Here is a 25,233-nt window from a genome sequence, read left to right on the forward strand (position 1 = left end):
ATATATATATATATATATAGACATAGATACAGATATTCTAAACTTTATGAAAAACACAGTTCTGGAAAATGTTGCTTTGCTGCTGTGGGGTCTGTAACCAGGAGAAAGCACAACATTATATACAATCCTAAAAGAACACAGCTACTTGAATAATCCCACCCTCTTCCACAATGGTGCAGATTACTTCATCTGCGATGGTCTTGTAAATGAGTTTAACTCTACAGATAACTATGTTCTTCACAACAAGAGGAATGAAAATGAGAGGAAAACATTACTGTTTGCCAAACAGAAAACAAACAAAAGAGCAGCAGAAGGCTAGTAAGGAAAGAATGGTTAATCTCACATTTCTAAAGGGGTATTATAAACAAAGAATAGTGAACAACAAAAAGAAAATATATTAAAAGAATACAAAAGTGCTTAATGGTGTTCTTTTAAATATTTACTTTGCTGCTATTTGGAGAATAATTTGTTCCATTTAGTAGTGTTGGGCTCAAAGGACCGCTTTAATCCAGAGAGATTAATTATAGCCTTTGGAGTTATAAACACAATTTGGGAAGTGAAGCAGAGAAGAAGAGAGCACTGCCTCTCACACTGGCGATTAACAAGTTTACACGCTTCGGGGCTATACCACACTGGCTGTGCCCCTGCTACACCTGCATGCTACAGGCAGAACAGTGCACAAGATGCCCACAAACTGGGGAAAAACAGCCCCCAAGATGTCCAGGGGAAGACACTACCCTACCCTACAGCGCTGCTATGGGCAACTAAACTATTTCTCAGCTGCCCTTCACCGAAATACAAATTCACGTGCACCTTATGAAGATCTCCTCTGACATCACTTTTACTACCTGTGCCGGAAACGACAAGTCACCATGCCAAGACAGGCAGCAGCACTCAGCGGGCACAGGACGCCATCCACACTGCCTTTAAACCTCCCACATGCTTTGATACATCTCTGCTCACCACCATGTCCCACAGGAGGAGACACAAAAACCATCAACAGTGAGCAGGCCAAGGCTGGGAGCAATCTTACCTAGCAAGGGGTTGGCTGCTCCCTCCTCCGAGCTCTCCTCGGCCCCTTCCTCCCCGAGGCCAGAGGTGACCGAGTCCTCCGGGGCGGATGCAGATCCGGGGGTGCTGGGCCCACTGACGGACCCCGAGTCCCCTTCCTCGCTGCTCGAGCCATAGCGGTCTGGCTGGGCAGCCGTGCCCCCCTCACCGCAGCTCCTGCGCTCCTTGCGGTGCACCCGGGAGTGCAGCACCATTTGGTGGTAGGTGCGGAAGACCTTGCCGCACTCGAAGCACTCGGTAGACTTGTTCTGGGTGGCCCGCCGGCTCTGCCGCGAGGCAGGGCGGTAGTCCAGGTCCCCCTGGGCGAGCGGGCAGCTCTCCCCCGACGGGGCGCTGCCAGTTTTCTCCAGGCGCCCGCTGGTGCAGCTCTTCTTCTTGGGGTTGCTGGAAGAGCTGGGCGAGTCCTGGTCTCGCTTGCGTTTCTCCTGGTTGACAAGGATATACTCTCTCTTATCCTTGTCGTAAGTCACGTCTGCATCCGCCAGGGCCTCGTCCCATCCCACATACTTCACATACTCCGAGGGCTCTACTACTTTTCCTTTGGTGGCCAGCTGCCAAGCTTGGTAGCTACTGACGGGATCCAGCTCAGCTACCCTTTTCCCAGGCTGTCCTTTTGTAACTCTATCCAGCCCTACAGATGGCCGTAGATTGAGACACTGCAAGAAAAACTGCTTCGTTACCGAGGAGCTTAGGCTCCCATCAATTAAGTCCTCAGCTTTATCCCCAGTGCTGCCCCTCTGTGCTCGGTAGTGAACAGCATTATGCGCTTTCAGGCTTTCCATATTTGTAAACAGATTTCCACACTTGGTGCAAACTTCATACAGAGATAGGCCTGTCACGATCGTCTCTTCCTGTATCACGTTATTGATAGTGGCTATGAGCTCCAAATCATTTTTTGGTTTGTTTTTGCTCCCAGTCTTGGGGCCGTGTGACTTCATATGGTTTTTGAGAAACCAGGGCTCTTTGAATCTCCTGCCACAAATGTGGCACCCATGATCAAATGACCCCCTGTGCTTTTTCATGTGAGCTTTCAGGAACCAGGTTTGACTAAAAGCCTGACCGCAGACTTCACACGGAAACTCGCCCGCGCTCAGCTCACTCTTGCAGTTCTCAGTGTAGGCCCCCCCATTTGGGACCTGAGCATGGTCCTTCTCCACATGGCTTAACAGCATGTCCTCTCTCAGGGTCATGTAGCTACACAACCTGCACTTGAACGGTTTATGGACCTGGTGCAGGTGCTGCTCCAGGTCTTTCTTCCTTTCAAATTTGTTTTTGCAGAAGGTGCACTGGAAAGAGGTCAGCTTGCCATCCACCTCGGCTGGAACCGCCTCCATGACCTCCTTCTTGCTGCTTCTCAACAAGATTTTGCTGCTATCAACCTGAGCAGTACCATTCAAGATCCTGTTGCAGGCAGATGTACTTTTAGTGGGGCTGGTGCACCCACCAAGGCCCTCCGAAACACCCATCTCCCCCAGCTGCGCCTCTCCCATCTCCGCCTCATGCCCCTGACTTAAAGTGCCTGTTCTGTGACTGCGGATGTGGATCTTGAGGTTGCCCTTTTGGGAAGCTCTGTGATCACAGTAAGGGCATTTGTAGGGCTTCTCACCCGTGTGCTTCCTCATGTGCTGTGACAAGGAGCTCTGAAAAGGGAAACTTTTACCGCAGATGCAGCAGCTGTGGCACATGGTCTTGTCAGTATCCACGTCATTCTTGCTTAGCTTGCCTGGGCTGGAGGATCTCCGTAGCTCCATTTCTGTCTCTCTTCTACGATCCATCTGTATTACTGCAACATCAGGTGAGCAGGGCAGGAGGACAAAAGCATGTCCGGCAGCAGAGGAGGGCTGGACCGCGTTTTCAATCATACGGTTCTGCAGAGAGATGTTTTACTGCTTCATTCTCTGGATAACTTTTCTCCTTTCAGCTGCTCAACAGAGTCCGAAGCACCGCTTTACTTCTGTGTGCTCTGTAAATGGATGGCATAGATCACCTGAAACAAGAACAAAAATCACACAGATGTACAGAAATCATGTAAGTAGATTCTTAAACCTGTATATTTAGATGTGTTCATGTTTTTAATTCAATGGCTTCCATCATACACCCCAAATTCAAAAGCATACTGTGATACAATTTACTGCATCAAAAAGCAGCAGATTCTCCTTTTGTGGATATTCTAGATTTCAGTGGCAAGCATTATTAACAAACAAGTAAAATCCCAAGAAGACAAACATTCATTTCCATACACTGACATCTGAGTGTCTTTTAAAAAAGCGCAAACTTTCAAAACATTTTTTGTTTCAAAACCAGGCAGAAGTGGCTAAAAATACACCTTAAATGAGGAAAACATTTCTTGAAGGGGTTATTATGCTTTAAATTTGTGGGTTTACCATCATGTGTAATTTCATGTAAAATACTTACTTGCCAAAGATAAAAGGCTTTCCTAGAGTCTTTAGCAAGTATCATATTCCTGATTACTTTGCGTCTCAGACAGCTCTGCTCTGCTTTATGTGGCATGCACAGCGCAGGCGCAGAGGCTGAGGACACTCAGTACTTTGATTAGAGAGAAAACAAGAATCCAGAGCCTGACAAAGCATTCAGGAAAACGAGAAGTTATTTTCTGATGGACAGTGAAGAAAAAAAACAAAACTCTCAAAGTGTAATATTTAGTCTCACTCTAAACAAAGGAAACTTATGATGTGCATAGGTATCAAATGATCTTAAATATGAGCAATTTATGTCAACAACACATACAGGAAACCACAGCACCACCCACCACAATGAAACAGAATCTTAACCATAAACAAACAAACAAACAAAACAAGAAACAGCTTTGATTAACAAAACAGATGTTTAATAAAAGTTTTAAAGCTTTTGTATCTCATCATGACTAAACGCAAGGCCAATATCTGCCTCAGCAAGGCAAGATGCAACACACCAGCAATTCCCCACCTTGTATATGGCGAAAGACAACGGTTAAGATCTCCACAGATAGTTTCTTTTCCAATTACCACACTGTAAAACAAAAATCTTTCCCCTTTCCTATCCTCATTAAGTACTACAAACACCACATGACTAAGATCAAAGAATACTGTATTCTCTAATAAAGAGAACCAATCTATTACTACATTAAGAAAACATCAGCTTCTTAAAATGTAGCTAAAAATTATGCGGAGCAATAACAAGACTATATATTCACACATCCATCAGTTGACATCTGTGACTCAGTAAATAAAGAGCTACAGATCTACAGTTGCACATTTTAAGGTGTCTTACAGTATTCACCTCTGCATCTCTTCAACGTGTAAATAAATAGTCTAACCACATCACTAGCATGAGCCTTACAAAAAGCAAGCTACAAGTGATGCAATGCTCGTATCAGTTTCACACTATAGAATAACTTCATTATGTTTAAGTTAATCTAGTCTCTTATTTGCTACAAGACCATACATTTCTGGGTTTGATTTTCTGCATATACAATATCCATTCAGCATGTTAGGAGTTATAATAGCATCTACCCAAACTACCTTTTCCTCAAGAGAGCTGACAGTAATATCTAAAGGACATGATACAATTGCAATTTCATTCCTTGAATGAAGCATTTTCATATTATGACTAATATATTGTGACTACAAATAAAAATAAAATCCCGAATTCAGAAATCCATAAAAGCAGGAAGTTTACAAACAAGAATGCCTAAATAAGTCTCTGAAATCGGCCATTTAAAAACAAATGGAGTAGCAGCCTCAGAAGAAATTCCCTGGGTATTTAAGGGATGTCAGCCGCTGGAAGTTGTGGCTGTACCAGAAGGTACGAACACGCCAAACAGCAAATACAAATGCAGTTTACACTGCATTACTGAAGTATGAAACAATTCAGAGTAACATCTTATTTATTTGACCTGTAATCTAAACTTGACAAGTAACAACTCATAGAGTCTTATAATCAAAGACTTAATCTAAAACTCCTTAAATCATAAAAAGAAACACCAGGGTAACTTCTTGTATTTAACACGACAGTACAGTATACTTGAACAAGCTACAGCTTCTTTTGTAATGTTCTGTACCACTGCAGAAAAAAAACCAGCAGGCTCTGGGGCAGATTTTTCCAGGTATTTTATACAATCTTTTCTACATTCTCTATTTTCTACAGTTCACACCAGTGAGAACACTGCTTACTGGTAGGCTGACTTTGAGACTAGTGACCTGGGTTTTTTTGTAGGTCCCATTTTAACTCGGCTTTCTACAAGGTTTCCTGTCTGAAAGTTCAAAAGAGCTTTAAGAGCCAAACTTAGACAAGAATGCTGTAATCAGCAGTTCAGGCACACATAAATCCAAAGCTTCAGAGTCCCTTTGTTTACTTGGCCGCAGCTTCCCTGTGCTTAGCCTTGACATATTTCACTTTAATTATTTATAGCATTTTCATTAATGAAACTTAGTTATGAAAATGAGGATATGAAGAAAGCATTATTTATAAGAGGGGTATTAGCCACTCACAGGAGATTCCCCTCAGCCCTATATTACATTAGGCCTGAGGCGGGGAAAAGTCACAGTTAAAAAATTGTCAAATTATTTTATTAGTCTAAAATACTTAATGGAAGTGTTACCGTCTTCACAAAAATATTCCAAGATAATTGTTTCATCTTCATTACTTTAGCTTGGCCAATGCACTGCAATTTGTAACTTGAAAAGTTGAAATAAAGTATTCCTAGATTTGAATTATTTAAGACTCAAAAAAATTCCAGCCTGTTCCTCCACAGACAGAAATTCCAGGGGAAGTAAGGGTGTTCACCCAAACCCAGTTTGTGTTACACAGCATGGAGAGGTCTCCCTTAGGCTTTGGCAAATTGACTGAGATAAACATATATGAACAACTTATAACTCCCTCCCCACATCATTTGAGCGCCACTTAAAAGTAATGCTTTTAGAGAGGCTCTTTGAAAACAGCAAAGCCAGTGTTCCTTGGAAAGAAGCAGCAAGAAAGAAAAAACAACTCTGAAGAAAGCTTGAATTCCAAAGACTGAATGTACAAAATGAGGAAAACATCACTTGCAAAATCCTTCCCATAGAAAATAACATTCTGGCTTAATAATTTCCACTTTAGTATTAATTACTAAACAAAGATGGCACAAGGGATGGAAGACATCAACTTCTAAATCAAGCTACACTGATTGCTCTTCTGCTGTGAGTAAAATTTTGCCATAGCTATTTTTGTTTCTTCCTAGCCAACTATGATGATAAAAATATTTGTATTTTGAAATAATTATGAACTTGAAAGTATTCTGAAATAATTCTCTTTCAGCACAGACAGAATGTGGCCATGTCCAGTTACCCTAAGGCTACTACACAAACATTTCAATTCCCACTCATTTCAGGTGGTAGATGGTAACTTTTCATTGCTCTGGTTCAAGTTCACCCTGCAGTTCCTTAGCACCATCCTGTCACACAGAATCCATAGCAGAGTCACATCCAGCCTGCAGTTTTCTCCTGGACTGTCACAGCACGGTGATCCCCATTAGCACAGGGACAAACCATAAGGAAATGCAAGTGAATGTAATCTGTAAATTAATATGTAGTCTTTAAAAAGTATTTTGTGTGTTTTAATGGCATTGGAGCCATTAAAACACACTAACGTGTGTATGCCAAATGCCATACAACTCCATGAGAGTGTCTGATACTCTGCTGTAAGAAGCATATCAACTAGATTCACTTTGATTTGTTGAACTAGGATTCAGCAGTTCACATAAGAAGATCCTGGCCAGTATCCAGGGCATTTCCAGCCCCTATTAAATACACTGAGGCACTTAACACCACTACTGTTGACACGCACATTTGGTATATAAAGCAAGGTGGAAGAGAAACATGTATAAAGACCCAAAACCAGGAGAGGTAGCATGATGAGAAATGCCTTTGCTCGGCCAAATATTTCAGTTATAAGACTTGTTTCTGCACCCTCTGCTGCACAGACAGCTTAACCCACATGGGGAGAAATACAAATAAACTTTCTTAATCCCCTCACCAGAAGGGAAAACAAGCTTTCCTACTAGCTTAAATGAAAATTGGTTGGAATTGACTGTATTTCAAATACTTTGACACCAAAACTTCTCTGGCTTTAAAAATTAACTCAGACACAGTTCTTGGGTGAGAGAAAATACATTTGGCGGCCAAAAGGTCCTGCTGTCACCACAGACACCCAGGGCCTTTCCCAGCACTAGCCACGGCTTCCCCAGCAAGGCCATGGTAGCATGTCCCTGCTGGCAGAGCTGCAGGTACACTGGTGCATGGCTGCATCATCCTCGCAACTTCTGCAAGTCCCGAGTAATAGCACTTCAAATAAAACAGGAGCACGCTGAAATACCTAGGACTCTTTTCTTCATATGACCTATGTGTTCTGGAAAAGGACCAGCTATGCTGTGAGGACTCCCTCCAGGGCAAGACAGGCCTTTTATGTCTCTTGGAAAACAATTAATAAGAGAAGAAACTGAAAATAAACAACACTAGACAGCTGAAAAATAGAATGCTAGACATACCATATTGAAGAACTAACTGAAAATACATTTCCTACATACAGATCTCCTGTGCAGCGCAGTCTGAGAGGAAAACATGAAAGAAAATTATTCCTGTTCTAACATATAGAAGACTATACATTCTTTTTTAATTTCCCTTCAATTAAACCTGACTTTAAAAATCATTTTGCACGGCTGTAATGGCAAGAAGGGAAAACTCTTCAGTAAGTAATAACCAAGAACATACAATCTGGAAAGGTACACAGACCTATTCAAACAGCACAGTGTCTATTTTAAAACAAACTGCTTTCAGTTTGGGTGCAAGTATTTCAAATCCCACCTGAAACAAATGCACTGGAGAAATATTGCTCTTCCAATCTTTGAGAGGTCTGACTATACACTCCAATCACTCCACCATGTTCTTTTGCCAAAAGCAATGACTTTAAAAAACAAAACAAAACAAACAAAACCAAAAAAAACCCCAACACACACAAAATACTGTAAGGCATGATCTTGTGGAAAAAATCTCTTACTGAAATTCCTTCTAGATGATGAAGTGATAGGACACAGAACATAAACATGTAGGTGAATTTGAGAAAGTTGTAACTGTTAAAGAACAGCAACCTGGAGAGCCGATCTCTCTAGATTTGAGAAGGCTCAAGTAACCCCAGAGCCAAACAGACTTCGCTGTTGAGAGCGAAGAGGCCAGAAGAGAGCAAAGTGCAGAAGAAGAGTGGACGGAAGGCACAGAACATTTTACAACTGCCTCACCAGCTTTTGTGCTCACTGAATCACTGAGACCTTTTTCCCCCTCCACATCTTCTCCCCAGGCTGCAGAGACACCACCTTAAAAACACACACACACACATCAGCCTTGCCCTACCTGCACACCCTCCTCCTCACTTCATGAGTGGACGTGGCTTCTTCTGAACACCCAGATCCCATGGGAGCCATCAGTCCACCACCCTGATCCTGCCATCCTCATTTATGCACTAGTCTCATCGAAACTCCTCTTAGAGACCATGTCATTACCCTATAGACCCTTTGCTCCCTTGAGCTGAACAGCATCTTTCAGACTGCATCAGAGGGTAGCAGAGCAAGTGTACCTTTAGGTAGTAAGCACACACTTGCAGGAAATCCTGACATTCTGCAACCTATAGACTAAACCTGCCATTAGGTAAAGGCTGCATAGCTCTGAAGTCATTTTCTGAGAGTAATCCAAGCTAACCCAGTAAAAAGCTATCCAAAAATCCCGAGCCGGTTGTAGAAGACTGTCAAATTTTCAAATGTATTCAGTTATTCAAAGCAGCGACCTTGACAACAGACCTCACAAAGTTTGTTTAAGCGTGCCAAAACTGACACAGGACTGAAAAGGAGAAATAAAAAGCTCCTGGAAAAACAAACAAGGAATTTCTATTCATTTATTTCCACTTAGGCTACATAAAATCCTTCAGCAGCATTTTGCAATACTTTTTTGTTCAATTATTTTAAACCTGCCTTTCCCTGCGGCTGGGGAAGCTCTTCCCATTTGAAGAGTTTGCTGTCTGAACGCTGCAATATTATTTTGAGCTTCTCCAAATACATCATGTGTTTTCGTGTCCTTCTCCCTCCATGAGCTAATGACGTTTTGCAGCAAGCTTCAAAGCAGCAGCCAGGGCTGCAAAAGCAGAGTCAGGCCTTTTTCAACCGATGCCACACCCTTAGCAGGGGAAAGAATACACTGAGATGAAGATAAAGACACGAATGCTTAAAAAGCAGGAGGTAGGCATCTGCAGCGAGGTGATCTCTCTCAAAACAAGGTCAGCAGAACCTTCGTAACCCAGATTTTATTGTGGCTCCTCAAGCAGCAGTTCAGGAGCAAGAGGAAAAGTTTGCTTTTGCGCTGCTACAGGGTATGTTGAGAAACACAGAGCTGTCACCCACTCAGTACATATTTTGTGTTTTAGTATACTGTGCGTGTTTGTCTTCTGGGAAACAAAGAAATGTACTTTATTAGTTACACTGTAGTATTCCAAGCAATGAATTGAAATATATCATTAACATCCAGGACAAGCTTTATCTTGCTACCCAAACAAAGGGACTATTCTTTGAACAAATTGAGGGGGAAAATCCCATAATGACAATGAAGAGTTCCTCTCCCTAAAAACTGTGCTGCACAAAAGTAACAATTACAGGCTTATATTCTACAGACTGGGGTTGCAAATAGCTGCATGAAGCGATGCATTCACTATTGGGAGAGTAAGTACCATTGATGACAAGGCCTTGGGGCTTCTGCTGTTCGCAGACCAATCAATAATCCATTATGAACAAACTACATTTCCCCTCTAATATGAAGAAATGAATAAAAGGGAACCAGTATCACTAGTACTTTCATGGAAAAAACCAACAATGCAGAAATCACAAAATGCCATCACAAGACTCAAAACTAGTGCTAATGTCTAATGCTGGCAGAACTACCCACAATAACCCTTTATTTTTACAGCAGACTATAGTCCAAAATAATAATTAAAAGCTTATTCTAAAGGCAAGATTCTTTCAAGACTACTTATTCTAGCTGCAGGACAAAACAAAAAAGCAACATTTATCTTTCAAGACAAGGAGGAGAAAATGAACTAACTTCAAGTATCTACTAGTTTGCTCAAACTGTTTTCTAATGCAACATAAATAAGAATGTCTAATTAGAAATAACAATGTGACTGGACAACCATAACAAGACTTTATTGCAGCAGCTGTGTTACCATCCATACATGAGGCCCTGAAATTGTTGTTCTCCCATTGTCACTGTCACATGTTACAATACAATCAAGCAAGGATCCATTTAAATAGCACAACCATAGCAAGACTCAGCATCCTCAGCCCAGTCCCCACATAGACTTCTCAACACAGCATGGGAAGGCACAAGAGGAAGAAAGCTCTTCTTAAAAATGACAGCTAAAGTAATAAAATAAAAGAAATGAAAAAAAAAAGTTACTGATTTTTTGATCAGTAAATTAGAGCCAAAGGAAACTCTGAGACCAATATTATTAATGCATAAGTCAGTCTATGTCCTTCCTTTCTCTGAAATATAGAGACTAGTAGTTAAAGTTGACCTCACGGGGTAGGGGGCTAGCGGGAATGAATACACAATGTGATTATTGATCAGCCCTAGAAAAGCCAAGAACTGCACTAGTGCAGATGTGATTTTTTTTCCCAGGGTCATTAATGATATATGTCGGAAAGTCAAAAGCTCTTATTCTGACATGCTGTAACAGGATCGCTAATTCTGAATAGAAGCATCATCCGAGGTTCAGAGAAATCCTAAAAACCAAATCAAAACGAAAAAAAGCCCTCCATTTTACTTCAATGTAACAATAATGTTTTCCTATTTGGCCACACCCACCAAGTTACTTCAGCATCTCAGTACTCTCAGCAGTAAAAAATAGAAGAAAACTTGAAAGAACATCCACAATTCTGACAGTATTTGACAAAAAAGTCGGTTACAAATACAAGCAAAGTCACCTCAATACTGTGTTATTACCTCCTTATTCAGATCAATGGCATTGATGATGTCTAGTCATGCATGTCTATGGAGATGCACATATACATGGGCAGCACAGTATTTTCCCGGCATCTAACAGTGCTTTTATATTTAATGATCTCATTAGGGTTTCCACTGCAAACCAATTTACACGGAGATGTAACATGGCCATTTGAAATCTTCAGCACAGGGGCTGATTGCAAACTGTATGGGCAGGGTATTTTCCCACCAATATGCTACTATGTGCTCAGTTTCTATCTTTAAATTGGGGGGGGGGGGGGGGGAAGTAACCGTTTTTATTTCCAGTGTCAGAACAAGGAAATACGTAGTTTTTTAATTTTTACATTATCTGCAGGAGAACAGGGACTGGATCATCAGCTTGCAGCCAATGCAGGAGTACAGTACATCGCACACATACACACACACCACCCACCCCTCCTTGCTGCCTCTTTCATTTGCCCCATCAATGGAAGCTACACACAAACCACATCCTCAGCTGCTGTAAGTGCACACGGTGCCATGAAATCAATTTGCACCAAACAAGAAGCCATACCGTTAGCTAAAACCAGAATGCCTTTGTGCTGTGTAAATCAAGACTTGAATGCAAGAAAAACAAGAGCATAATTAAAAGTAAACATTATGAATTGTTGATTTCCTACCCCAGCAAAAAGTTACACAAAGCAATGTTGTCCTATGTGCCCAAATTCCTCCCTGCCACAACTAACAATTACACCAGTGAGGAACAAACTTCAGTGCTTGAGTACATTCATACAGCACTGTAATGACCTGCCCATAGCAGACCTCAAACGCAAAAAGCTCTATGTTTAATACCAAGCAAATTTACTAGCTACAGCTATGTTCAAAAATTATTTCTACGGTGTTGCTATGAAATAAGCTGTGTGGAGAATTAAGAAATTCAAGGCAATAAATTAGTTTCTCTTACACCTAATATATCCTACTGCTCAAATTGCTACAGTAAAATCATTACCTTATAAATGTAAGTGTTGCCAAGCGTTAACCTGTTAACAGATTTAGAATTACAGCACTGTTGTTTGATTAACTATTAAAGCCTTACAGTAACAAAAAATTATTTTTGAAATAACACCAGCAAGTTGTTGCTAAGTCCTCCACACACACACTATTATAAAGGAATTGTAAAGCACTGAAACAAGCTTTCAGGCAATACTTCCTTAACTCTTTTCAAAATCCCATTTAAGAAAAAGGGCGGGGGGAGGAATGGGAGAGGGAAGAGACACAGGAAGAGGGGAGAGAGAAAGGGCAGAAGGGCAAGGGAGAGGACTGTGCCCTGAAACACAAGGAGGGATAATCATACTCAGTAAGCCATAAAATATTCTGTTAAACATTACCTTCTGAGATAGCAATGTTTAGCACTGAGAAGCGACACAAAACACACACCACCAAAACCTCATTTTCCATTGTTGGGTTACTTATTTTTATGTATGTGTGTTTTACTGTAAGCTCTTGCAAAGCACAAAACAGCATGGATGAGCTCTATTTTAGGAAGCTTTCTCAAACGTTTAAGAACTTAAGCAGGTAATTAAGGCGTTCAATCACTGTTTTTCCATTCTCTGCAACATTTCTGAATGTCAAGCATGCAGACTATGCCCAGGCCCAAGCTCAGACACTCTGCATTTCACAGATCTCAAACCAGCCAAGCTGAAGCTCACTTTGCACAGGCTGAGACTCAGGACCCACTGAGCTGCTTGAAGTGCACACAGCCTTGGCTCAGTGACGCCCAGCCCCAAAATGGCAGAGGACAGTGCTGAAGGCCAATCTGTGGACAGCCAGTGTCTCAGAAATACCTTAATTTTACCTCCTTTTCGCTAATGTACACAGATACCCCCGAATATCACTTGATCCACAAGTATAATTTGCGACGATGAGCTTTTTTACACTTAGTAGTAAGACAGATGACTGCTTGTAGTTTAAAAGAAGAATCACAAGTTTCTAAGTTCACCAGCAGTTTTACAGATAAGAAGATGTCTGCTGTTGCTTCATTACTCTGTTAATTGATTTTGGAGTTTTCTGTAGATCTCATCATTAAAAGCTACTTCCAGTACATATGTGATACATCCAACTTTGTAATATTCCTAATCTTGTACTGGCCTATCACTGTCAGCATAGAAAAGCAAACAGGTATAGCCAGTACAACAACAGCGGTATTACCATAAAACATGAAGTATGGCAACTACTTTTCTCCTCTATTTATGTATTTACTTTTATAAACACAAAGGGAAGAAAGGAACAGTCCCATGTATCAAATTACTATAAAGCACAAGATGACTTTATTTGGATTTCAAAGCTCCCAGACAAGAGAAAAGAAACTAAACTCAAACCAAATCATTCAGCTGTCAGTTGGTCCAGCTTATTTTGGTCTGAAGTGCTGAACTATCTCTGTGGAACATCACTGCAATGTATCTTCCAGAGACAAACAGATTCCATCTGCTCCTCATAAATACAATTTCAAGGCACATTTTCCCAAGCCTGTTAACTTTGCTCTCATTTAGGCACAATGTAAGGCATGCTTCAGATTTTGGCAGGTCAGGACACTGTAGACATCACAAGATAAACCCTGACAACTCTGTTCAGAACTACTCCACCTTCCTCACATAAACAGGTACATGTGCTTCCCCTCCCTTTGCCATTTAATCAGACTTTAAATCTTTGGGCCAATCCCTCATCTACAGCATACAAGTTGTTTCTTCAGAAATACAGACAGAAATTTACCGAAGCGCAGAAAATTATTGTGTATTACATCCTCCAAGAAAGAGAAGGGCCTGGATGGACATCCATCCCCCAAACCATTCCTGAGCTCACTGCTGGCCTTGGGAACAGGAAGGTAGAAATAAGAGCAGACAGAATAAAAAGAAGAGGAACAAAACCCATCCTCTACATAGAAACCCTTGTACAGCCTCAGCGTACAAATGCTGAGCAACTACTTAAAAACAAAACAACCTCCCCACAATTATCACTGATAGGATAGTAAGCAAACAAGCCTGCAAGGAAGAAAGGTCTGGTGTTGCCTGTTTGTTTATTTTCCATACAACTGCAACTTGCAAGGCAAATCTATCAGCTGGCAAGACAAACATCACTTAAACCAAGAACATGAATCTGTTTGCACCATCAAATACTATAGTTAGACTTTATTCCTCCTTTCAAAGAAACGTGCCTGTGTACCACATATACACCAAAACCCTCCCCTCATTCACTCTTTGTGACAGAGAACTCACACGCCCTCATTACTACATCCACACATCTTCCACCGCATCCCGGGTCCCTGTCCATCCCACTCACTGCAGCACTGACTGACTGACTTCCACTCTCCTACCCAGCTCCACCCCACCTCCATCACCACCATGCCTCCAAGCCGCAGCTCTCACCACACACTGCCTACCTGTCAGATCCCTTCTGGATCACCTGAGGGCAGCGCGGTCCCTCTCCCGGGCCACTGCCAGCTCGCAGTCCCAGTGTAAAGGCCACTTCTTTTCCCCAGTCTTCCCTTAGCCTGCTCGCTATTCAGCCCTGCTTTCTCAGATCTCCACAGCGCTTCTGATTCTTCCTTCCAGAAGCACCTTCACCTCCTCTCTCTCAAACCTGTTTGGGCCCTTCGTGATAAATTCTTCTACCTGGGCTCTCCCTCACTTGTATGGCTTCAGTCCCTGTTCACTGGCTCCTTGTTTGGCAGGACAGTCAGCAAGTGCCTCCTCCCTTCCCCTTCTGTCCTGTTCCCTAGAAGATGCACATTCTTTATGCATTTCTATCTTCAGTTGCTACAGTCATCAACATCTTGGCCACCAAGATGTTCCCCTCTGCTCTATTCAGGTAACTGCTGCTAACAGCACAGTGCTCTCCCAAAAATCAAAACAATGCCAACACCCAGGTCAAATGCCTCACACGTGAGGTTCAAGTGCCATTCTTTTCCCTCAAGGACCTCCACAGTTCCACATACTCTCTTTTGTGTGGGCAGTGATTCACTCTCCCTAATGCATCTTTTGTATTGGTTTCACACTTACAACCTTGTGTTTTGACGCTGCATTTAGAACTGTTCTTTCACTATTTTTCCATTCAGTCTTAAAAGCGTGTTTTCCACAAATGACTCAAAATTATTTTCCAAAATTAAATTCATGCCTCAGTTTTGTTGGTTTTTCCCCCCCCCAATACATAATATGTGTAGTAGGTATTGCTATATTCTAATTGGTACATACATTCCTCAAGGCAAGGACTTGAAATCTTTTATACATGCTCTTTTATATACTTTATTATAGAGTGCTCTTATTATAGAGTATATACTTTATTATATACTAAATTATAGATAACACTTATTATCAAATGTTCCAACTTCAAACAATTTCTAAGAGCAAATTATCATTATGAGGTCAAGCCTCACCTTTTTAAAGAGTCGAAGTCCCTCTTTTCATCACAGGCACAGCCAGAAGTTGAGAAACCAAGATTCTTTCCCATGAGCCCCAAAAGTAAACTAATCCCTTCTTCTGCCTACCCAGAGTTCACCTCTTAGTGAACCAAAAGGACTATCAGATAGTAAAGAAACGAACAAAGCACAAATCATGTCACTAACCTCTCGCCTCTCTGCTTTACTGAAATACAGGTTTACAGCCAATTGTATTCATTTACGGGATATTAATAACAAGAAGCAAAAAGCATAACAATGTATACATTTCAAGTGCACATGTCACCAAAGGAAACACAGGAAAAATGAGCTGCATGGAACATCAAATTGAAGTATAAGATCCCTAGTGGTGAGTCTCACTTCAGCAAGGTATTCTTCCAGGGCTTAGTCTCTTTCTACAGCTGGGACTGTAAGCCTGATTTAAAAGCTTTCTAACTCACTTTCCTCCAGGACGTGCATGGTGCTTTCTATCACACGTTTTACCATTCTGCAAATACAAACACTCCTGGTCTCTCAGGGTGACACTTAAGCAAGAAGGTTTTCCACCAGAGAAGTACAATGTAACTGTGACTCTTTAACTCCAAGAGCAGAATTTGAGCCACACTGCTAAGTCCTTAAACCTGTTACACAACAAATAAGCATGGATTATGGCGTGGCTGGTTCATCATGGGATGTTTTGTGATGCTATTCCTAACACACAAATGCCGTTTGCCTCAGCCACACACATAAAGATCATTCTTCTATTTTTCATTAACCATCTTTTTTATCACTTACCCTCTTCTGCATCTGACCCATTTATTACTCAACTACTCCCTATTTAATATATTTTTACACTATGAAGAGTGCTAAATAATCACGGTGCAACAGCACAGTATTATACCTATTCTGTATACAAGCGACTGCTTGCACTACAGTTGACACTTCTTACTATGAAAACAAAGCATTTATAACTATATATTACCTTTAGTACTCCATGGCTACTCCACTTGCAGTGGAGAGCATACCAATAATATGCTCTAGTACACCAAATAAAAAGAAGCAATCTACACTAAGGTTTTATTTCAGTGGAAATCTCTCGAAAAACTAAGAAAATGTTTGGCTAGAAGCACATTTTTAGGCAGGTGCAATCTGATTTTGGCAGGTTTACAACAGTCAGCTACAATGTTTGCTAATACTTTAGAGGATTTTGGATTTTATTTTTTTTTAACAGGTTCAGATAAGCACACCCATATTTACTTACTTAGGTAATGGGTACGTTTATCAAAGTCACTGTTTATAATCTGAAGAGAAGATTTCCTCACAAGAAAAAACTGGCCACGTTAACAAAAAAAACAAAGTCACCCAGCCTCACAACTTGACTTACAGTAAAAAACACATTCTTTAAAGAAAAAACACACACAGCACTATTACTACTGTATACAGGGTCACAAGTACAGCACCTTACCTATAATAATGATTTTCTAAACATAAGGAAACCTTTTTCGTAAGACCCATGTCTGAGGCTTGTAATCAAGTAGAGAACTCCTTTCAACATCACAACTCTCAAGATACCGCTTTGCTAAGTATCATTCCTCATTCTACCACACTTCTCTACCCTTTCGGGTACCTCCCAAACTTCCCATATGTGATCAACTCAATCAACATATAAAGTCAAAGTGATAATTAAAAACACTATCCAAAACTAGGTATGGTTAAAACTTGCACAGAAGGCACTCAAATACCATGATATACCCAAAGTCAGGAGCGGTTTTTGAATGTAACTTCGCTGTGGATTCTCCCATTTGCCTTTTGAGCTTTTACAGTACATTCAGTCACGTCTCAAGCTTCTTCCAACAACTGTGAAGCCAAGGAACTTTCTGTTTTCAGAGGCTTACATCTCCTGTTTTGCAGCCACTGGACTGCAGAAAAAGGGGCTTCAGGAAATGATCCCCATCTCCTCTGACAAAATCATAGAAGGAGGAATACCATAACTATAGCAAACAGATGTGGTACTCCTTTCCTCCTCTGCTTCACCCCTAAAACACTCCTCAGAAGACTAAGGCAGCTTACCTATCTATAAACATCTAATGCTTTAGGTCATATAATAATATGCTATAGGGCATATAATAATAATGCTATAGGGCCAATATAATCCCTCCACATACTCATTCAGTGGATGGTCAGGTGTACAAAGCATGTGTAGCCTGCACTTAACTCCATGGAATTTACATGTATCAAAAAATGAGGCAAAAGAAAACTACTTGGTTTGGGAAAATAATAACATTTTATTTAGGTATATAGTGTTTGAGATCTAGGTTCATAAATATTTTCCTTAATGCTTTCAGCTAGACTTAACAAAATTAATAATGCTAAAGATAAATACAGTGTTGAAAACCATCTCAACTTGACAAGCCATAAAAAAAATCAAGGTACCCACTGACAGACATCCAGAGCCATATACTCCTTAGTCCCAGCTATTTCTCCTGCAGGACACAAGTCCTTTGTTATATCTGCCAGGTGCCTTGTGATGCAGATGTGGCATAGACATTGCAAAACCTTGAATGGTACTAAAAATACCTTGATCTTCTGCCAGAATGTTTCTAAGTAAACCATAACCCTGAATATAAGTAGAATAGATGGTGATAATACTACTGTAAGACAAGCCAGCTCTGAGGGAGCAGACAAACCTCACTGTGTCTCATTGGTTTTGCATTTGCAGATTATAAACAGTGACTTTGCAAAACTAAGTCCATCTTGGGTATAGCTAAAGGCAGCTGCAGCATGTAACACTGAAACCACTAAGGATTGGGTTGTTTTGACACAAATTATTAGGTATCCTTGTAAAAGAGAAGTCTAACAGGCCAACCCTCTGAGACACATCAATGATGTCAGAAAATAAAGGTCTGGATTAGGATCTATTTCAACACTTTACTCTCTAGCACATTATCACCTTCAGACTTGTGAAGACGACGTTCCTCCATATGCTGCAGACCACAAACCAAAGGTACAGAGGGTGGTCTCATGCTGCTACCTAGATGCTTCCTCATGCTGCCTTCCAGATGACTGGACCAACTGAGGCTGGTCCAGCCTCTGAAACAGTGTTTAGCCACCATGGGGCAGCATGGTACCTCCTGCACAAGGTAGCTGTTCTTTGGGAGCTCCATTACAGCAGTTTTATATAGCTCTCTTATTACAGAATCATAGAAGGGTTTGGTTTGGAAAGGACCTTAAGATCATCTAGTTCCAACACCCCTGCCATCAGCAGGGACACCTCACACTAAACCATATTGCCCAAGGCTCTGTCCAACCTGGCCTTGAACACCTCCAGGGTTGGAGCATTCACAACTTCCTTGGGCAACCTATTCCAGTGCCTCACCACCCTCACTGTGAAGAAATTCTTCCTTACATCTAACCTGAACTTCCCCTGTTTAAGTTTAAACCCATTACCCCTTGTCCTATCACTACAGTCCCTGATGAAGAGTCCCTCCCCAGCATTCTTGTAGACCCCCTTCAGATACTGGAAGGCTGCTCTGAGGTCTCCACGCAGCCTTCTCTTCTCCAGGCTGAACAGCCCCAACTTTCTCAGCCTGTCTTCATACGGGAGGTGCTCCAGTCCTCTTATCATCCTCGTGGCCCTCCTCTGGACTTGCTCCAACAGCTCCATGTCCTTCTTATGTTGAGGACACCAGAACTGGACACAATACTCCAAGTGAGGTCTCACGAGAGCAGAGTAGAGGGGCAGGATCACCTGGTCATGCTTCTTTGGATGCAGCCCAGGATATGGTTGGCTTTCTGGGCTGCAAGCGCACACTGAAGCCAGCTCATGTTCAGTTTCTCATCAACCAACACCCCTAAGTCCTTATTCCATGAGGATCTCTCATCTCAGGGCTAGCAGAGAGATTGCCAGCTCACAAGAGGTTCAGGCATGTTGAAGTCATTCTTGGTAACAAACTGCAAGTCAAATACTAAGCTGAGTCAGATGGGTGTCCATCCCAAGCTACCACACCAAGTTTAGTGAAGTCACTGCACATTTACACTCACGTGAGAAGGGAGACAGACCAGCCCCTCAGTTTTTAAGTGCAAGACTGACATTTATCTTCCCTATACATTTGGAATTACTTCTGTTTGCACAAGACTTTGGTTTAAACCCTGCCTGAGCCTATGAGGTGCAGATCAGCTGGAAACCAAGGTGCCCAAAACTCTAAGTTCCCAATTCACCTAATGCCTTTGCCACTACCTGATTCAAATGATGCTCAACATTTGCAAATGGACAAACTCGTGAAAGAAAAGCCCATCTAGGGCTAAGAAACCAGCATGACACAGATGCGACCTCTATCTTAAGAAGCAACTGAGCTGCAAACTGGTCAAACTGGGAAAGTCCCCCTCTCCAGGGGTTACCACCAAAGGCTTCTCCCAGTGCTCCTTCCCCAAGCAGCCACCACTGAGCACTGTCAGAGGGAGGATACTGGAGCACATGAACCTTCCGCCTGACCCAGTTCAGACCCTGTTATGTTCTGATGACTATCCATAACAAATCTTAAGCCATCTGCTACTGTACAGGAAAAAAACTGAAGGTCCCCTGTGTTCCAATCTTACAGCCCAGCTACCTCCAGCCAAAGAGGGGGGGAGTAATTTTTATGTGACCACAGAATTTTAGGGCAAGCCTTATCTTTCACCCCGAGCTGCAAAACAGCCAGCACTGCAGCTGCCCAGTACACAGCCAGCACCTCCAGCAGAGCAGTGGGAACACACCTCGCCAAGGTAACTCTCTTCCATGCCTTTTTATGCACATATGTGAGAGGTCAACAGTCTCCAGAAAAGCTGACAACTTTCAAGTTGGGAAGGCAAACAGTGCTAGTTCCCTGGGACACAAAAATAGAAGAAAAACAAAAAAGCTCTAAACACACACACAGCTCCTCCCACTCTGCTACCTGCTCTGCTTCTGTGTCACAACTTCTGACCGCGCAGGCTCTCAGGAACACGGACACCTTCCTTACCGCAAACAAGATGCTGCCACAGCTGCCTATGAGGAGCTTCCAAAACATCTTCCTTGCGCCTTCATCAAATGGACTCCAGTGACCAACTCAAGCCAGGTGTCTTGCACCCAAAGCAGACGAACAGAAATCAGGCTAGAAAACATCCGTAATTAATTGCAGAGATTTTTTTCTTAAGCAATGACATTTTTAACGATATCTTTGTAAAGATGTTGTAAGATTTAAGTACCCAAACACCATTAGATTTCTTGGGTGAATGGCATGCTACTATGAAGAAAGAAATGACATTACCAGTGCTTTTGCACTAACAGACACACACACCAGCCTTCACAGCTTTCACTGTACGACCAATAGTTTCTCTGAAACAGTGAAACTCATCTGTAGAGATTTTGCGGCTAACAAGCATTTGATTTCACTTTCCAGAAACAATGCAGCCATTGTATTACAAATACCATCAAATGAAATTTTAATTATTTTCTAAGAGTCACTTGGTAGCTGTTAATGAAGGCAAACTGTTAGGGAAACCCTGCCAAAAGAAAGTAATGACCAGATGTGTATCAGTGCACTAAGGTCTAATTTAACTGAATAACAACTATAAATCATTATAAAGAGTCGGACCCATCTATTATCAGCACTCATCCCAACAGTCCTTTTAAAGTATTTCTCCTAACCAGAATCTGTATAAACCCTCAAAGAAGTAGTTTAGAAACCATGTAAGTATCTGAAAGGAGAAAGAGCAGTAATTTTACAAGGCTTTCCAGTTTAAATCCCAAATTGTTTTCAGTAACTTCTATTAACCTCTCTTTACAGCTTTTTTAGAGTTCATAATGCTTCCTGCAACCTAAAACAAAACAAACTGCAGAGATGTCAGAAAGTTAAGGATGCACACTTTAATTACCCTACGTTAATAACATTTGTCATCTACATTAACATTGTAAATGAAAACAACACATGCAGATTTGGGGCTCTGCTTGCAATAGCTTTTACCCTTGCTGCCACGCCTGTGCGGTAGCAGCTAATTAAGGCTGTTGCTAGGCTGTGAGATACTACATTCTAACTACTTGTATTGCAAAAACAGTGATTTATAATCCAGCTCGGTTTTAACTGCACGGTGTGTGGCTCTGAGAAAAGACTCACATTTCATACTGATATTATTAGACCGATATTTTTCACAAAGCTGAAAGGAACTATGTTTCCGTATACGTTAAGTAACTCGAAAGCAACCGAAGGAACAGCTTGTATCACCTTACATTTCCTTATAAGGGATTTGCAACCCAAAAATATTTAAACTACTCCGATAGCCCTTTGATATAAACATACTAAACACCAAGGCATGAAACCACAACGCATCTTCAACACAGCGCAGAAATATCCAACTTAAAAGATGCTTCATTTGTGAACGCTTCTTTATTAGAAGAATTCTTATTGCTTCACTGGTTCATATTCCCACGTCTCCAGACTATTGACCAAATAAGTGTAACAACATCTATGCATTTTATAATTAAGTTATCTCCACATTATTGTTCTTGTTCTCCACTGGTGAAAGCCCTAAAGGAAGAAATGCAGCTGCTGAGCACTGAAGGCAATCCTCATTAAAGTACCTTAGAGAACAAAGGCTGAAGCTAAAAGTTGGGCTCATTCATTCAGCACAATAAAATCTTTCCAGGGAGAGGCTCCACAATTATCAAATATCAATCAAACATGCACAAAAATCACAACTCTTCACCCATCAATCCTAGCACTCACAGAAGATTTCTTGGGAATGTTATGATTGTTTATAATTATTTGATTTACTTATTACAGAAATGCAACCAACAACTGAAGAACTACTTGCAGGGTTTTAATTACTCTCTTAAGTGCCCTGCCATGAAGTTTGTTCTAACATTTTTTCAGCTGGCCAAGAAAAGCAACACATGTCAAGGTCAGAAAGAAATAGCTGGTTCTTGCTTCATCTGAATTCCAGTTCTAGGCAACAAAAAATCCAGCAATTTAAACAGGAAATTGGCTTGATAGTTCTGAATTCATCTTTTCCATGAAGAGAGAAGCAACATACCACAAGTCTGCCTGCTTCTGCTCGTTTCAGCACTGAGGGAAAATAAAAATAAATTTAAGAAGTATCAGATTTGGTCTTGCTGGAGAGGATCGACAAGCAGTGGCTGGTTTAATAAAGCTATTCTTCAGTGAAGCACATGAGATCTAAGTTGCAGAGCAAAGCAATGTGTTGCTTTCCTAACACTACAATGTTTGTTTCTAGTATGAACTGGAGTCTCTTGTACAAAAGAAGATAATCAAGGGCAAGTGCCACCAGGTCACCACTCATTGTCATACAAGCTAGTGTAGTTTCGGTGACACTGCAAGAACTCTGTGGCTTTATTTTGGCTGACCTAGAGCTTAACCACTGTACTTTCCCACCCCCACCCCCCCTTTTTATTAGAATAAAAAGCCATTTTATGACAAACACTGTCCATATTTGGTACAAAGATAACAAAGCATGCACAATGAGGACATTTCCTTATTTCCTTAAAATCTAAGTCACCATAGCAGTGATTCACAGGGAGAAAAAATACTTTTTCTAAAACCAGTGCCATCACTTCATTGTAAGAACAGCCAGAGAGATGAGACCAATGCCCCAACTTCAGAAGGCACAAAGTAATTCAGAAGCAGGCACTGTGTTCTTCGTACTTTGAGTAGCCCTCTTAAGACACAAGCTGTATGTCATAACCTCTCCATCAGTCAGCCTGAGCTGTAAGGTTTTACAGTGGTAATACCCCGGTATAGCGAGTCCCACAGATGAAATGTCTTTTGAGAGGTTGACTCATTCTGGCACTCAGCCACATGAAGACTCCTCTTTTCACTCAAGCACAACTCCACAAACTGTTACAGGCAACGGTAGTTTTGAATATAAGTTCAATGTAGAATATTGGTAAAATACCTTGCGCCTAAAGCAACTTTTTTCTCAATACGTACATTTAACTTGAAAGAGATATTAAGCCAGTTATACAGTACAGTAAATTTTACATAGCTGCATGGGCACAGACAAGCAATATACACAAAGAAAGAGGCATTAATTGAAACTTTCAAAGTAACCAAAGAAACTTACACAAGTTATTCTGGAGGTTCTTTTGAAAACTTCAGATGTGCTTTTTGCAAGTCTCCTCCTTTGCTCTTGTAAGGGTTAATCAGATAATTTAGTGATAAGTACTCAAGAATGCATAGTCAGAAAGGCAAAAAAATCTCTTGAGGAAAGGAGGAAAGAGGGGAGGGAGTAGAAGAAAAATGAGAGAGGGAGGGAGGTTACAGAGTGAGTTTTTGAAGGAAGTACTGGAAAAACTTTTTGGTCCACCTTAAGTGCATGGGGGTTCATTATGCTTTAATTGCTACTTTGAAAATGCTCTGTTTTGTCTACAGAGCAAGCCAGAAAGTATTTGCAACCATTAAATTTCCAGGTATTACCCAAAACAGCCATTTAAAAGGACACGTAGCAGACACTATTTAAAATTTAGTAAGTATTCTGTATTGTCTGAGGAAATCTATGATGTTCTGAGCCTCACAGCTTGGCACTCTTACAGGATGTATTTAAAACTGATAGTTTACAAATCTACTTTCCTAAAATACGGAGTCTTAGCATTTCCACATGTTTTGTTGTGTACTGCCTGAATAAAAATATCTGATGCACATAATTTATAGCGTCCTAGAGTGGCCTGCATTAGAGAAAGCCTCATCCGTCTCCTCATTCCACATAAAACCATTCAACTGCTCTGAATGGTAACGTCAGCATTTCATAATTATAACTCTAAATTAAGGCTTTTGAATTGTTATTCCCCAGGAAAACTTGCACCTACATTTTACAATGAGAGAAAAAATATCAAAATACATCTTACTAAAGGTTTATGAATGAATCCATTGTATCACTGACAAAAACACGCATAAAGCCAAAATCTATGCCATTTCCACATTACTTTTTTTTCCTTCTACAGCAACAAGAGTCCACCTAAAGTTATTTTCCTTTCTGAAACCAAATGCAGAGGGTGGGCTGCTCTGTAAATACTGGCTTTTCAGACATCTTTAAAATAAAAATCCAGGTTATCAAAGACAGAACGAGAAGAAAGTTAACTCATTAACTGAAACTTTACACAAGCCCAAATTCTGCAAACACTTATGCAACTGAGTAACTTTACACACAGAAATAATCTGATTAAATCCAGTGAGGCTACCCTTTTTCTCAAAGCCACTCATACCTATGAAGTGTGAGTAGTCTCACATCACAATAGGTTTAACAGAAAGCGAAATCAGAGATTTCAGTGTGAAACTTCAAAATTTATTCCAAAAAGGCAGTACTTCAAACACTTGACCAAATTCTAAGCCAAAAACCCCACAATATTTAAAATTATTTTAAATGAAACCTGAAATTTGCCAAATGACGTGCAAATATTTTTCAAACAGTTAATTGGCTCCAGAGATATTAACTAGGTTACTAATTTAGGCAAAAACATTTAAGTCTCAGGTATCTCTATAAACCATCATGTTTAAGCGCTTAACAAGGACAGCTTGCTTTTCAAAGTGCTTATTACTGAAATTCCCGTTGACTGCAATGGGATTTCTAAGTACTCAGCTCTTCTGAGTAAGGGAATACTTAATACCAGGACACAGGAGTGCAAATTTAGAAGTCTATAATTAGGTCATCCAGATTTTAGAGTTTTTGTCTGAATGACTAATTTGTGCATTGTTCTAGAGATGATAAACT

The 25,233-nt window shown here is 40.9% G+C and overlaps 1 protein-coding gene across 1 annotated transcript; it reads right to left on the bottom strand.

The window, feature by feature from the left end:
• Positions 1–1,033: 1,033 nt before the first annotated feature.
• Positions 1,034–2,933, bottom strand: LOC104403233 (zinc finger protein 516-like; the record flags this gene model as incomplete). The annotated part of the gene is made up of 1 exon (XM_010011301.1): positions 1,034–2,933. A coding segment is annotated over exon 1 (1,900 nt), but the record flags the coding sequence as incomplete, so codon positions are not given.
• Between the last annotated feature and the right edge of the window lie 22,300 nt (positions 2,934–25,233).

The sequence above is a fragment of the Nestor notabilis genome, unplaced genomic scaffold, assembly GCF_000696875.1.
Source record: "Nestor notabilis isolate BGI_N333 unplaced genomic scaffold, ASM69687v1 scaffold17703, whole genome shotgun sequence".
Lineage (NCBI taxonomy): Eukaryota > Metazoa > Chordata > Aves > Psittaciformes > Psittacidae > Nestor > Nestor notabilis.